A 15,948-nucleotide genomic window follows, 5' to 3' on the forward strand; every position below is an offset into this window, starting at 1 on the left:
AAAGCTTTATCTGTGGTGGATAACAGGGGAGGGTGGGCTGTGGCACCCTAGCAGTACCAGCTGAACTCGGTTGAGTCCCTTGTCAGGCTGGGAGGAACGTAGAGAGTAGAGGTCCCCTTTTTGTTTTGTTTCATTTGTTGATGTCAGCTACCCCCCAAAATTGGGGGAAGTGCCTTGGTATATGTATGTATGTACTATTTTATTTGTTCACGGGAGATGAGAATGAGAGAGAGATTACATTAGATGAAGTGAGGAGAGCAATAGATGAAACGAGAGTAAGAAAAGCGTCTGGTATGGATGGTGTGAGAGTTGAGATGTTGAAGGAAGGGGGTGTGACTGTACTTGAATGGTTGGTGAGATTGTTTAATGTGTTTTGTGTTGTCAATGGTACCAGTAGATTAGGTTTGTGCATGTATTGTACCACTATATAAGGGTAAGGGAGATGTGCATGAGTGTTGTAATTCAAGAGGTATTAGTTTGTTAAGCGTAGTTGGAAAAGTGTATGGTAGAGTAATGATTAATAGGATTAAGGATAAAACAGAGAATGCAATCCTAGAAGTACAGGGTGGTTTTAGAAGAGGTTGGGGTTGTATGAATCAGATTTATACAGTAAGGCAGATATGTGAGAAATATTTAGCAAAAGGTAAGGAGGTGTATGTTGCGTTTATGAATCTGGAGAAAGCGTATGATAGAGTTGATAGGGAAGCAATGTGGAATGTGATGAGGTTATATGGAGTTGGGGAAGGTTATTGCAAGCAATGAAAAGTTTCTACAAAGGTAGTAAACATGTGTTAGGATAGGAAATGAAGTGAGTGATTGGTTTCCGGTGAGAGTGGGACTGAGACAGGGATGTGTGATGTCGCTGTGGTTGTTTAACTTGTATGTTGATGGAGTGGTGAGAGAGGTGAATGCTCGAGTGCTTGGACGCGGATTAAAACTGGTAGACGAGAATGACCATGAATGGGAGGTAAATCAGTTGTTGTTTTACGGATGATACTGTACTGGTTGCAGACACAGAAGAGAAGCTTGACCGACTAGTGACAGAATTTGGAAGTGTGTGTGAGAGAAGGAAGTTGAGAGTTAATGTGGGTAAGAGTAAGGTTATGAGATGTACGAGAAGGGAAGGTGGTGCAAGGTAGAATATCATGTTGAATGGAGAGTTACTTGAGGAGGTGGATCAGTTTAAGTACTTGGGGTCTGTTGTTGTAGCAAATGGTGGAGTGGAAGCAGATGTACGTCAGAGAGTGAATGAAGGTTGCAAAGTGTTGGGGCCAGTTAAGGGAGTAGTAAAAAATAGAGGGTTGGGCATGAATGTAAAGAGAGTTCTATATGAGAAAGTGATTGTACCAACTGTGATGTATGGATTGGAGTTGTGGGGAATGAAAGTGATGGAGAGACAGAAATTGGATGTATTTGAGATGAAGTGTCTAAGGAGAATGGCTGGTGTATCTCGAGTAGATAGGATTAGGAACCAAGTGGTGAGGGTGAGAACGGGTGTAAGAAATGAGTTAGCAGCTAGAGTGGATATGAATGTGTTGAAGTGGTTTGGCCATGTTGAGAGAATGGAAAATGGCTGTCTGCTAAAGAAGGTGATGAATGCAAGAGTTGATGGGAGAAGTACAAGAGGAAGGCCAAGGTTTGGGTGGATGGATGGAGTGAAGGAAGCTCTGGGTGATAGGAGGATAGATGTGAGAGAGGCAAGAGAGCGTGCTAGAAATAGGAATGAATGGCGAGCGATTGTGACGCAGTTCCGGTAGGCCCTGCTGCTTCCTCCGATGCCTTAGATAACTGCGGAGGTAGCAGCAGTAGGGGATTCAGCATTATGAAGCTTCATCTGTGGTGGATAACGGGGGAGGGTGGGCTGTGGCACCCTAGCAGTACCAGCTGAACTCGGTTGAGTCCCTTGTTAGGCTGGGAGGAATGTAGAGGGTAGATATCCCCTTTTTTGTTTTTGTTTCATTTGTTTGATGTTGGCTAACCCCCAAAATTGGGGGAAGTGCCTTGGTATATGTATGTATGTATGTATTACTACTCTTCTAGTGTGTTTATTTCCTAATTTTCTTTCCTGACTGGGTTATATCTTAGCTAATAATAATAATAATAATAATAATAATAATAATAATAATAATAATAATAATAATAATCAATAAAAATAGTTTCAGTACAAGCTGATTGGTTACATCATATTCTGGATGACAGTTGGCAACGGTTTCATGTAGACTCGGCAAAAAACAAACGGCAAGTTTCTTCTTATAAACCTGTACTATTATGTCTAGAATTTTCTCTTCCACGAGATTCATTTAATAACAGCAATGGTCCATCAGTATTTCACTTTAGCAGATGCTCTAGCCAAAAGCCCATAGAACTTATAGGAAACGCTAAGGGGCATGATGTTGAACCCTAACAAAACTTAAAAGTATAATAGTAAATAGGTAGAGGACACTGGCTCCTTAACACCCACATCTCTGCATTGATATTATTTCTTTAACTGTATATGACTTTGAAATTTAAGTTGTGATTCTTCATTGCAAATTTACTTTTGAGAAACATATTTGGTCTGTTTCTTCTTCAATTGCACAAAAATGGCTTAGTGAGAGAGTATATTAAGAATTTCAGCTATCAATCCATCTGGAATAAATGTTTCAATTCCATCACTCTACCTTGTTTCCAGTATTATTCTACTCTGTGGTCTTCAGCTGCCAACTCTTATCTTAATTTGATGGTCAAAAACCTGCTGTCTATTAAATTTCTTATTCCTGATCTGAATATTAATCTCTGGCACCGTTATGCATGTTGCATAATTTTTCATAATTCTGACTTTGCATTAGGCTCTTCCCAGACTGAACAATCCTATATATAATACTAGGTATACAGTATTGCGTTCTCCATCTTAAGACTCAAAACTTCACAATACAGTAATTCCTCTAGATAGAAAATTAATTAGTTCTAGAGTAGCTTTCATATCATGATTTTTTTGTATGATGAGTAACGTTTTACACGTAAATCGCCTAATTCGTTCCAAGCCTTACAAAAAAACATCACATTAAATTTTATAATGCTAAACTGTACTAACCACAATGAAATACAGTACAACCATTTGAATCACTCAAAACCTTACATAACTGCTGATACTTGTAAATGAAGTATTATTAGAACATACAGTAATGCAACAATCCAAACTGGCATTTGCACAGAGTGCAAGGGTAAGCATGTCATTCATAAGCTTATATCCAGGTAGCTTCTCCTCTTCCACCGTGATGTAAGTCCAATAAGGAATTTCTTTATAAAAAAAGAAGCCTAGTTTTGTCACAGTTGAAGACTTGCTGGGGACTGCAGCTTTCCTTGAGTTAATTTGTCAAACATCTTGATAAAGGCTTCGGTCACTTTCATGTCCAAGCCGGCAGCCTTCCCATGCCACACCACCGAAGGGAATGCCAGACCGTCTCTTGAATTTTTCAAACCACCCACGAGAAGCCTTGAACTCTGGGAGTGCCTACTGCAATGTCCCTACTCCTACGTCGTCATCAGCCTGAGCACGCCCAAGATCACTGAAAATGGAACTGGCCTTGTGGCAGATTGTTATCTCAGTTATCGTGTCTTCAGCGATTTCCTTGTCCTTAATTCAAAGGAGATGCAGTCTTTCCATCTTATCATGGACATGGCTCCTATTGCTGGAAAAAAGTCATACCCTTATAAGGTGTGGCTACTTTGATGGCTTCCTTGTGCTTAAGGATGGTGCCTATCAGCAACAGATTTCGGCCATAAACCTTAGCAATCACACTCAACCACATGCCGGCCTAATACTTCTTGTTTATCTCCAGCTTTGTCTCCATAGAAAGCCTCTTCTTCTTCTTTCCTTGAACAGCAACTTTCTTGGGACCCATGGCTAATAATGTACGAGTTGAAAATGCAGCATGATACAGTAATGTACAGTTAACAAAAGTACGAAAGAAAAATCACCAACATGAATTCAATGGGAAGGATAGTGCTGCCAAAACAATATGGTCGAGGAACTTCTATAAGTAGATGCATGATTGGAAAAATGTTGACCAATAAGAGAGCAGGATCTTACGGCGGTCACTAGCATCAGAATATGGAGATAACCAAAGGGAGAAGGAACAATGGTGGTGAGTTTACAGTTTGGCGGCGAATCTTAAAATTATTCTCAGCAGCTGGCAAATCTTGTACCGTATCGCGTTTCGTATCATGAAATTTTTTTCGTAATATGTGGCAAAAAATATTCTCATATTTCGTATCATGAATTTTTCGTATACAGAAACTTTTTTATCAAGAGGTATTACTGTATTCTAGAAGTTTTATTCCAGCAGTGACCAAATTGTGGAATGATCTTCTTAATCAAGCAATTAAATCGGTAGAACTTCCCAAGTTCAAAATTGCAGAGAATGTTTTTTTGGGGGTTGAACAGTTTGACATGAGTCTTTCTTCACAGTTTATATGTGACATATCTAGTTTAACATTGTTACTGATCTTAAGATATTTAATAGTTTTTATTCATTACTTTTCATATACTATATAAAATTTATTTTGTCAAAGGCTATTTTTCCCTGTTGGACTCCTTGAGTCTAAAACATACTGCATTTAAAGTCAGGGTTTAAAGTTTTTATGTGGCTCTCATGAATGGCAGAGGCAAGGGACAGTGACATTGCCCTAGCAAGAAGGACAATGCCCTAGAGACTGACCATATATACATATGATCAGCACAAGCCCCTTCTCCACTCAACTTAGAACCAGGGAGGGCCAGGTAATGAAATGGCTGCTGAGACTAAGCAGGTAAAACTGTAAGCTCCCCTAAACTCCTCTCCTTAGCTCACAAGGATGGTAACTCATAGACACTAAAGGAACTAACGAGTTTGAGCGGGACTCAAACCCCAGTCTGGCGATCACCAGCCAAAGACGTTACCAATAGGCCACAGCAACACTAACTAATAATAATAATGATAATATAAATTTCACTGACATGGTTTATTTGTATAGAATAAGACAAGTAAAATACAAGGTTGGGCTACACTTTTGAAGGCAAGTCTAGCAATGGCCAAGAATAAGTTTATCTCTGTATCCCCATTTTGCAATTGTTCTGATATCCCTAGATTCAACCAACATAATTAAAAGGTTGAGTGACCAAAATGGAATACAACATTCGTAGTATGAAGCATTACAGGTAAATAAATCACTTTAGATAAATTATCTTTCTGCTTAAACATTAAAATAGGTACAAATAAAAACTTGTTAATTAATTTACAAGAACACAACACTAATCACAAAGCTCAAAACCCAGAGAGCAAATTATCAAATTGAATAGATACAATATCTGTAGAGGAACAGCCACAAATTGGTTAAAATACATGGGATGAACATAAAGGGAGTAAAATAAAATAGTTTTAATGGTAGAATATTTAGTAATATTGTACTGTAGTACTGACCTGAGGTGTAGTTAGCTTGCCACTTAAAGTACCCACTGTTAACTCTACAAGCCATGCATACTCCAGTGTTTCTTCATCTAAAGTACGTTCTTCTGCACTAAACATTGCATGGCCCCGCATCTACCAAAGTATAAAGATTTTTTATGAAAAATTAAATTAATAGAATGTCAGTTAGCTCTAAAATATTGTATTGTATAATGACAATAAAGGCTAATCTACATTATTCATAATCATTTCATATTTACTGAAATAAAAATAGCATTAATAGAGAAAGCTACAAACCTGAAGGCCAGAAAGCATAAGAAAGCCAGTATGCAAATGCTGATGAGCATGTGGACGATTGGTGTAACTGTCTGATGTCGTAAGAATAAGGGGCGATACTACAACTTGTAACTGCGTCTCATTGTAACTCTTATTCATTTCAAATATTAAACGATCTAAAGCAACTGTAGGGCATGGAGGATCATTTTCTGTACAATCCTGGAAAAGAATGAAAAATTCATTGATAAATAAATGAACAATAAAAGTTTTAGTCTGAAATAATGTTAATTATCATAGCATTCTTGTAGGCTAATGAAAGAATTAAAAATAATTAAATAGTTACATTTGTAGTTTTCAGCAAGAATACCTGCTTCACTACTTAGAAAATACATGGTCTTAAAAAATAAACTGTAATACATTGACTATGCTGTAGATATAGGTACAAAATATTCACAATACACTCTTGTAAATTACTAAATACATTATCAAAGTAAAGTAAAGTGAGCTTGGGGATCTGAGACCTAGGCTTAAATATTTGAGTTCATGTGATTGAGTAGTGCATCCAATGCAGCAATAAAGATAAAAGTGCAGTAACAGAATTGCATGTTATAGGTGCATAATAATGTTTTTCACTAAACTCATTAGTTAAAACCAATCAATACAAAACTACCATTTTTAACATTATTAACAGTAAAGCATCTGGACAATGGCCCCCAGGATTCTCAAGAAAAATGGTGAGGAGTAGATGATTATCTTAAGAAGTGAAAAAAGGAATTATTAAGAAGTATGATCAAGGCACGTGAGTGGCCGCCCTGTCAAAAATTTACAATTGTATGACATTTACGATTTGTACAATTCAGAAGGAAAAAGAAGAAATCAAATTAATTGACACTGCAAAAAGTGTGCTTACATTGATGAAACAATGGTCACATGTTCCTGATATCAGGGAGAACTTACTTTTCTTATGGAACAATGAGAAGCAATTAGCAGGAGATATGATAATAGAGGATATCAAATAGTCTAGTCTTCTCTGGATTCTCCCCCGATTTGAAATCTACGTTTTACTTACATTCGGAGTCCTCCTTACAAACTTGTGGAGACAATAGCCTAATATATACCTCCATGCGGGAGTTAGGTAGATTATAACATTCTGAACACCTACGATTTAAGTCACATTGTTGCCCATAACACGTGATGCAAAAGGAATGAGTATCTTTATTTTCTAATAATAACCAACATAAATAATCAAAACACACACACTTCAAAACCAGCAGAATACATCTGTGATTAAGCTTAAGCTAAATAATACGGTTATAACCCTCTATCTAAAAATTCCCACTGCTATGGAACACTAATTTATGCTGTACAGAAACAACAAATAAACTAAAAAGGCTTACCGATGCCATGCTAATTGCCATACACCATATAATAAGCAATAATATACTAGGGACGAGGCTATTGAGGTGAGGGGCAACGTACAATTATAGTTTTTAATGATGGATGTCAAAACGAGTGAGGTTTGAGGAGAAAGCCATGTGAACCTCAGGTGAAATTAAGAAATAAAAGGATATTGTTGTATGGAAATTACAGTATAAATACTGGATTGCATTTATTCTTCACATAAATAAAATAAAGTAATGAGACAGGGATGAGCAACTTACCTTTATTAGATGTCCAACAACATTTCTGATATCCAAATAAACTGTCACTTTGAACTGACGATACTTTCGACAGTCGAATTCAGTTTTTTTCTCTTCAACAACACTATTGGATTTAGACTCCTCATGTTGGCTTGTCTCTGTGGGGTTATCTTCATCCACATGACTCTGGTTCATGTCAGTAAACTTTTGGTCTTCTCCAAAGATATTTTCCTAAAAATAAAGATGTTATATAATATCCTTTAAAGTCTATGTATTGATAAATTTACACTATATTTACCTTCCATTCCATATGTCGGCTTATCTACACAAAACATCCTAACTAATATAGACAAGAGAGTGCGCCCACCACCTTTGCAAAACAATAACAATGAATTCAATCCAGTGACTCTCACTCCGACAATCTCCTTCGTTGTCAACAACCCCACGCAACCTGATGCTAGATAAACAACTCGTTTCTTCACTAATTATCACTATGTTGCCTATTTAATTATTAGAAACCAATCTCCTAATGTTTTTCTCACAATCATCTCTATATATCTGTACATTCACTCAACTGCGCCTAATTCTCTTACATAAAACGAATCATCAAAATAAATCCTCTAACTAATCATGTATAACAGCCACATGAAAGGAAAATGAGATGAACAGTGAAATCAAAATATGCTACGTTTTTTTCAAAAAAGACTATACTTTACTATAAAAAAAAATATCTTAACTCATCTTATTCTGTAAGGAAGTAGCCTTAACATAATTTTGGTAATCTCGTATACAGTATGTTAAAATGACAAATTCGTAGATAATTTGTATTTTTCCTAATGATATAAACCTTAGCTATTTATTTAGAGGTATTATCTTTGCAGAGCTGAAATGACAAGCCATTAAAATTTAGCTAACTACCCATACTGCTAGTTGGCGGGGGTAGAGGGGTAGCTTGCTACCGCTCCCACTCACACACCGGTGATTTACCTCACTTTGCTTGGAGGTAGGACTTCAAGGGGGATAGGGCTGGCGGGTAAGTGTGTATAAATAGATAAGGTTTGTACTGTTAGGAAAAATACAAATTATCTACGAATTTGTCATTTGTTCCGTAAATGGAATACAAATCTATGCTACTTATTTAGGGGTGACTCACCCATTAGGAAGGGTGAACGTCCCTGCCAATCTGGCTTTTAGCTTTACCCGGGGGCTCCTGATCTGAGTATGTTAGTATTCAAAACAAGGAGTTCCTGCCCCTCGCTAAAACCTTGCTACGCAAGCTGTGTTGAGCTATTTAAAAGTGTTACTGTCTAGGTAAAGTTATTCCGAGTCTTTTAGTAGGAAAAACTGTTGTAACCAAGAGTTTCCTAATACCACCTCACCAGGGTATGGGGACACAACAGTATTAGCTTAATACTAGGTACACAAGGGAGCATGATTTACCTGCAGTGGTTTGAGGTCAGCCTATGCAGAGAACCCATGATGCTGCTTTCCCCATGAGAGGGGAGGATGAAGAAAAGAATAAGAGCCAGTCAAATCTTTTAATTCATGCAGACTAAAACCAGGTAACAGTGCCCTCAACCTTCTGCTACTTGTCCAATAAGGAGATTGAGGTATACAACCAGCTGTTGTGCAGCCACCACAGAACCAATAGAGATTGTATCGAGTTCCTGTGGGTCACGTCTTGCAGGAGAATGGTTGTGAAAGTCAGCTGGAGCATTATCACCCTTGCTTGTAGAACCTGCGTCACAGAGTAATCTGCTTAGAAGGGCCAGGGGCATAGCTATGCCCTTGACATCGTGGGTCGACGTGTTCGATGAGGATCTGGATTCAGAGCGTAATTGATGACTTTGTGAATCCAGCAGAGAGGATGTTTTGGGGATCCTCCTCTTGTCTCTCCCAGTGCTGATGACAAGAGAAGGGACCTGGGTGGGCTGTTGCCATTCTCTTGAGGTAGAGCCTCAAACATTATCCCGGGTACAGTAACAGATGATCTGGATCGTCAGTTACTGAGTGGAGACTTGTGGTCTAGGATCCGTCACCTCTGGAGACTGTGTCTCGCAACATACTAGGGGATGAAACTGAACGTTGCCTTTCACCTTTCTCATGAATGGGCGATGTCGAAAGAGAGACCATGAAGTTCCTTGACTCGTTTGGCCGCTGTCAAAGTGTGTAGAAAAGCTGTCTTCTAAACCAGGTGAAAATTTGTTGCCTGGTGAAGTGGAACGTAAGGAGGTCTCCTTAGAGACAGGAGAACTCGAACCATGTTCCGAGAGGGAGGTCTCAATTACGACCAGGAAAAGGCAAGTTGTAAGTCTGCATAAGTTAGAAAAGATCTAGCGATGAAGGGGTGTCCCTTCCTTTCAGTTTGAAGGTGAGGCTCAAGTTTGAGTGATCGTCTTTACCTGCTGAAACAGAAAAGGGGGTCTTTTCCTCCTGCATATACTTGAGGATTCTGCTATTGCTGGAATAGAGGTATCAAGTGGAGAGACACGCTTTCCCATGACACCAACCACAGAAGACGTTATACTTTGCCTGGTAGACTGATGCTGAGAAATTCCTAAGATACCCAGTCATCCTCTTCGCAACTTATTGCAAAAAGTGTCTGTGAGAGAGGAGGTACTGGGTACTCTCCAGGCGTACAATCATAACAAAGCTATAGCTTATGGTAGATGTCGAAGTGTGGTTGTCTGTGACGTGGATAGGGTTCTCTTGGAGGCTCTATCAGGAACTGCAGAAGGTATGGAAACTGTTCTGCGGAATGCCATAGCAGAGCTATGAGAGCCCTTGAGAGGCTGACCAATGTTCTAGCCTTGGTGAGTACCCTTCTCTTCCAACAAAAACAGGGATGAGACGTAAACGTCGTTGTTGTACCCACCGTTGTTGGCATGCTTCTTGCCTGAGAGCCTTGGGGTCAAGGACTGGGGAGCAGCGGAAGCCTGGGGTTCAGGGGAGTTGCTAACAGATCCATAGTTGGAGAACCCCGCAAAGTCGGGAATTTGTCGTCTACAAGGTGGTCCAAAGACCATTCGGTACACCTTATCTGAAATGCTGTGCACAGATTGTCAGCAAGCACATTCCTCTAGTCTGAAATGAAGTGGCTGATAGTAGTACCGAGCGGACTTTGGCCCATCTTAGTATTTATACTGTTAGATGGGAAGAGGCTGCGAGCAAGTTCCTTCTTGCTTGTTGATGTGATCCCCTAAGTGGTGTTGTCACTCATCCCATCACTGAGTGGCCCGTTAGGAATTGATGAGGCTGTTGAAGAACTGGAAAGTTAGCCTTCACCTCTTAAGAGATTTAAGTGAAGGTACTTTCGGACTCTGTCCAGAGGCCTGAGGTCGTGTGGTGCCGCACTATGGTCCCTCCTCCCTTCTTTGATGTGTTTAAGCACAGCGTCAAGTCTGAGGGGAGGGGAAGGATGAGAAGGTTATACCACTCTGTAAATTCTCGACTGACACCCATCCCTTGAGGTTCGTCCAAATTTCTGTTCCCATGGGGATCAGAATGTCTGGGGAATCGAAGGCCTGATTCCAATCGGACTCAAGCCGCCACTGGAGAGAACGAATATTGAGGCAGCTGTTGGAGGCTAGACAGGCCAGAGATGATAGGTGTCCGAGGAAAAAAATATTCACTCTGGGCTGGGAGTTCTCGTTTTGAGAAAGGGTCTTGTGAGTTTTCTACGCCTGTCTTTGATGAGAAGGTTTTGTGGAGATTGGTGTCTAGAATCATTCCAAGATATATCAGTTTTCTGAGAGGGAAGTAGGGAAGACTTCTAAAGGTTTACCATGATCACCCAATCTTGGTAAAAAGACTTCAGAAGTTCCAATGCTAACGCAAAGTTAACACAGAGTCTGCTAAGGTCAGTTAGTTGTCCAGAAACGGTGGAGACAGAAGCCGATCCTGTGAGTCCAGGATGGGTGCTGTGTAAAGACCGAAGCACATTGCCCTGAACTGGTGTTTCTTGTTTGACTAGAGTGAATCTTCAATCCTTCCTAGAAGATGAATGGTTTGGGGCTGGAAGTATGCGTCCTTTAGGTCCAGCGTGCAAATGGAGACCTGTGGTCTTAGCCCTTGTCCGAACTCCTAGAAACATGGTGTGGACATGGACCCAAAGGGACGGCTCCTTACAGATCCTTTCGCATGGGAGATTGTTGACGCTGGGGTCTTGACTCGTGGCGAAAAGGATGGGACGCCATACCCTATGTAAGGATTCTTCCCTGGGAGAGAACTCCTTTAACTGATAGAAGTAAGGCAACCCTACCATGTGCCCACATGGGATTGATGCTATTCCTTAGAACAGCATCGGTCTGGTGAATGTTAATCAATGGTTAACGACTGGGTATCATGGTTACTGTGCAGTTGGAGAGTGCTCGGGAGTAGTCACCTGCTGACAAGCCGCTGATGGGGGCTGTCGATCGTTCGTTTGCCAATCGCTTTAGTGGATTGGTGTGATGGCGAACTGCGAGTAGTGAGAAGTGTGTTGTATGCCTTCCGATCTAGGGAAACACGGGCAGAGGTCGACAATTAAGTCTGAGTGACGAACTGCTGGTGAATGGCGAACTGCTAATGATCGGTGAAACGGCAATCTGTGGGCCAAAGATGGTAAATGACAGGCAGATGAAGGCTGTCTGGTCAGTCAGACAAGGAAAGTTGGCGATTAATGAGTTGGTGATCGGCTTGGAGAGCCCTGAGAGACAACAAAATCACAAATTTTTAGTAATTTGTATTTTTCCCAACATACTTACCTCAAACTACTTTCTTAGGAGAGTCTGGGATCTCTCAACCACCGACCAAGAATTTTGCGTAGTTGCCCCCCTCTCCGCTGCCTCTCAAGGGCGTTCAGGGGCGTAAGGATACTCGCCCAGGTGCAACCCAGGTCACGCGTGTGGCCATGCTTGATACCCAGTAAGTTTCTGGTCACGGCGTAGATAACATCTCGCCGCTCTCTCTCGCTTATCCCGGCCATTCACCTTGTGTTCCCACGTGATTACTTTGTGTTCTCACCCCTTGTCCCATGTGTTTCCGTGTGTTCCTTTACCTTGTGTCTCACGTATTCCCGTTGTGTTCCTCATCTTTCCCTTGTGTCCTTGTGTCGTTTGTGTTTGATTTTGCCATGGAACCTCAGCGTCGCTGACTGGTTATTGACTAAAAATCGGTGATCGGCACACTAGCAATCGGAGATTGCAAGCAATTGGTGAGACTGGAGGTCAATGATGAGAGAGAGATGAGCTAGCAATTGGCGATCTGGCGATCGACAAGCTAGCGATCAGCAAACGGTGATCTAACGATCAGTCGGTTGATGATTTCTCATTGGTGGAAGATGGGCTAGAAATTGGCAATTGGTGTAGTGATTGGTGGTCGATGAGCTAGTGATAGGCTTTCTGGTAATTAGAGATTTGCAAGCTAATGATAAGCCGTTTGCAACGTTCATATCGTGTTTGCTGACAGTGGTACTGTCAGGAAAAACTCCTGAAGAGAAAGGGACCAAGGGTTCCTTGTGAGGAGTCTCGACCGATGGTAGATGCAGTTGATTCGCCTTAAAAGATGGAATCTTCGGGATCTTGAACCCTTCTGTGCAGCCTCTTCCATTTTTTCCCGTCGGGCATGCTGTAATGCGTTTGCGAGGAGGGGAATGGGGATATGGTGACCTGTCAAAAAGTTATCATTCTTTTTGCCTCTTGTGAGAGTGAGCAGGAGAGTACTGGAGCGTTAGCGCACAGGATGATGCTGGTCCTCAGTTTCTGTGAATGCGCAGAAGAGCGCTGGCTCTTTGGCAAGAGCTGGCGCATTGGCAAGTGCTGGCTCTTTGGCTTGAGCTGGTGCATTGGCGAGCTCTCGTGCATTGACGAGCGCTGCATCCGAGTGTGCAGGAGAGCGCTGGTGAGAGCGTTGGCGTGGTGTGCAGGGTGCTGTGCAAGGTGTTGTGCAGTCTCCCTAGAATACGCAAGAGCTTGTGGAGGCGCAGGAGCTCGCGGGGGCGCAGCAGTGCGCAGGGGCGCAGAAGCGAGCGTGTGGTCGCCCAAGCGCTCAGGATTGTAAGCATGCAGGGAGGAAGGATTGCGATCGTGCAGCGAAATCTCGCGCATAAGAGAGCGCTGGCATGCACACGCGGGACACCAGTGGCGCGCGCATGGGGAAGGTGGTGGGAGGTAGAAGGAGAGGTATGTAATAAGAAAAGTCCAATCAAGGTAAAAGTCAAAATCTATAACATACTAATAAGACCAGTGTTAATGTCTGGATAAGAAACTTGGGCTTTGAGATAAAGAGAGAAAGCAAAGCTTGAGAGAACAGAGATAAGAATGCTGAGGTAGATTATGGGAAAATCACTGTTTACAAGATTGTAAAATGATGAAATAAGAAGACTAGCAGGTGTAGTAAAGATTATAGAGATGATAAGCATGTCACAACTGAGATGGTGTGGGCAAGTGCTGAGGATGAATGGTGGGGAGGGAGTGAGGAGGGCTATGGAGGAACCTGTTAAGGGGAGAAAACCAAGAGGGAGGCAGAGAATTAGATGGCGAGATAAGGTGAAGGATGATATGGAGAGAATAGGTTTGGTGGAAGGGGATGCCTAAAGAGGCATGGATAGAGTGTATCAGGCAACCGACTCCTTAATGTAGGGTTAACAGTGGGGAAGAAGAAAGAAAGTCATGTTATAGTACAGCTTCAGCATCAAGTATCAAAGAGCTACCAAGCAAGGCTTGAAGCTGTTTTCTGTCCTCCCTTCATAATGAGAGCTGCAGCAAGCATCAAGAGATAAGTGTAGTGTTTTTGAGAATTGGGATAAGTAGCAATGATACAAGTTTACTCAGAAGAGATATTTTAAGCTCTGAACCCCTATGATCTTGTAGTCTATCTCTTCTACTAAAGCAATCAAGTAGTGTTGCTCATCAAACAGTCCACTCATATAAGATGCTCAAACTTCCGGAAATGATAACTTACAACTCGGGCAATGGGGGAGTCAGTGATCACAGCTTTGCCATCTCTCACCACTAAGTCAGGACACTGTTTGTGCCAACTACTACTCTAATCACTCAAGTCAAAGACACCAAATTCATAGAGCATATGCAAAAGAGTTGAAAGATCATATTTGGTCTTTGCCGTACTGTACAAAGTTGGCAACAGACTAAACATGCTAGCTGCATTCTATGAATAACCAAACTGAACCAGTTCCAGAAAGCAGAGAACTAAGATTATTCTTAAAACTAGACATATTCTACACTATGTAATAATTAATTTTTCAGGTAATTGGGAAAATTATTTTGGGGTAAAAATTTGGTCAGAGTCTTTCAACATTTTCAATTTACCTCCAGGTTACACGGAGTTGCTAGTTATAAAACAGATCTAGCACATTAATGAAGAAACCCTTGTAAGGCAAGTTCCATGAGAATTATGAACGTTAACTCGTAAGAATGGCTATAAAATCTATTAATTATAGTAAACACAATAACCACAGAGGGCCTAGATTACTTGCTTGTTATAGCAGTAAATAAGGCCGCAAGTGAACTTGAATTGGACAGACAGAAAAATTAAATTTAAGTTCACGCATCAGTAAAGAGACAGCTTATACAGTACTCTGAAGGAATACACCTATTGCGCCAACAATATGAAAATTAAAAGCATTTACTTTAGTTTAAAAATACACACAAGGTGTTTTTTTTTGCAGCTCACCAGTAATATTACAGTACTAAATTCATCTTTAAATTATTTGTATATTAAAAAATGAAATGAAAACTCAAAAAAAAAAAGAAACATATACAAGGTAAAGATTTCTAAAGTAAAAGTTTAAATGAGCATTTATTGATGATAGGCCTAATTAGATTATCTTCACCTAGAATAACCTTAGACAATATAGTTGAGATTACTAATGCTAAAAAATAGGAATATCAACTTGAGATAAAAAATGTTTACATTAAAATTGTAGACAAAAAAAAATTACCTTTAGATTGATGAAGAGATGAAGGACAGTACCATATATCTTAAGATCTGAGGGACGGATAATACGTAGTTCAACAGAAAATGCATCAGGAGACACTGAAGTTGGATCAAACTGGTCTGGTGTGATATTCTATAAAAAGAAGAAAACAAATATATAATACACAAGAAAAATAATGTTGTAAAGATAAATTTACTCAACTTGCATAATGATGAGTACTAGTAAATATTCTTCTATACTATCAACAAAACAATCACAACTTAGATCCTGTGAAGTTTAAAATAATATATCTGCAGTACAGAATACTTGACATACATTTGTCAAATATCTTCACTGCTTTCCACATTCAGTGTCAGCTTTTATAATCCAACTATGAGATTATAAAGCTGACATTCTCTCATAAAATCAGTCAGCTTTCAGAATACAAAAACTTTCAAACTACAGATTTGATGAAATTTTATCTATTCTATTAGAATAATTTCATATCTTAATTAAACATCTCCAATAATCAACTGTGTAGTTAAAGGGCCCATTTGTGAGATTTTCCTCAGGATTTCCTGCAACTGAAGTGCACACTAACCAAATGTAGGGTAGTTATGTGATATCTAACAATAGCATCACAAATGCCTTTCTATCAGTTTTCCATGACCCTTTGCATTGCCACTACCTT

The 15,948-nt window shown here is 40.3% G+C and overlaps 1 protein-coding gene across 1 annotated transcript in view; it reads right to left on the reverse strand.

Annotated features, from left to right (window-relative positions):
• Positions 1-15,948, reverse strand: part of tweek (transmembrane protein KIAA1109 homolog tweek) — a 789,520-nt gene that overhangs the window by 544,672 nt on the left and 228,900 nt on the right. Inside the window, 4 exon segments of the mRNA XM_068348609.1 lie at positions 5,442-5,561; positions 5,724-5,921; positions 7,364-7,573; positions 15,282-15,410. Coding sequence (XP_068204710.1) covers positions 5,442-5,561; positions 5,724-5,921; positions 7,364-7,573; positions 15,282-15,410 — 657 coding nt within the window.

Source organism: Palaemon carinicauda, chromosome 24, assembly GCF_036898095.1.
Source record: "Palaemon carinicauda isolate YSFRI2023 chromosome 24, ASM3689809v2, whole genome shotgun sequence".
NCBI classification, from domain to species: domain Eukaryota; kingdom Metazoa; phylum Arthropoda; class Malacostraca; order Decapoda; family Palaemonidae; genus Palaemon; species Palaemon carinicauda.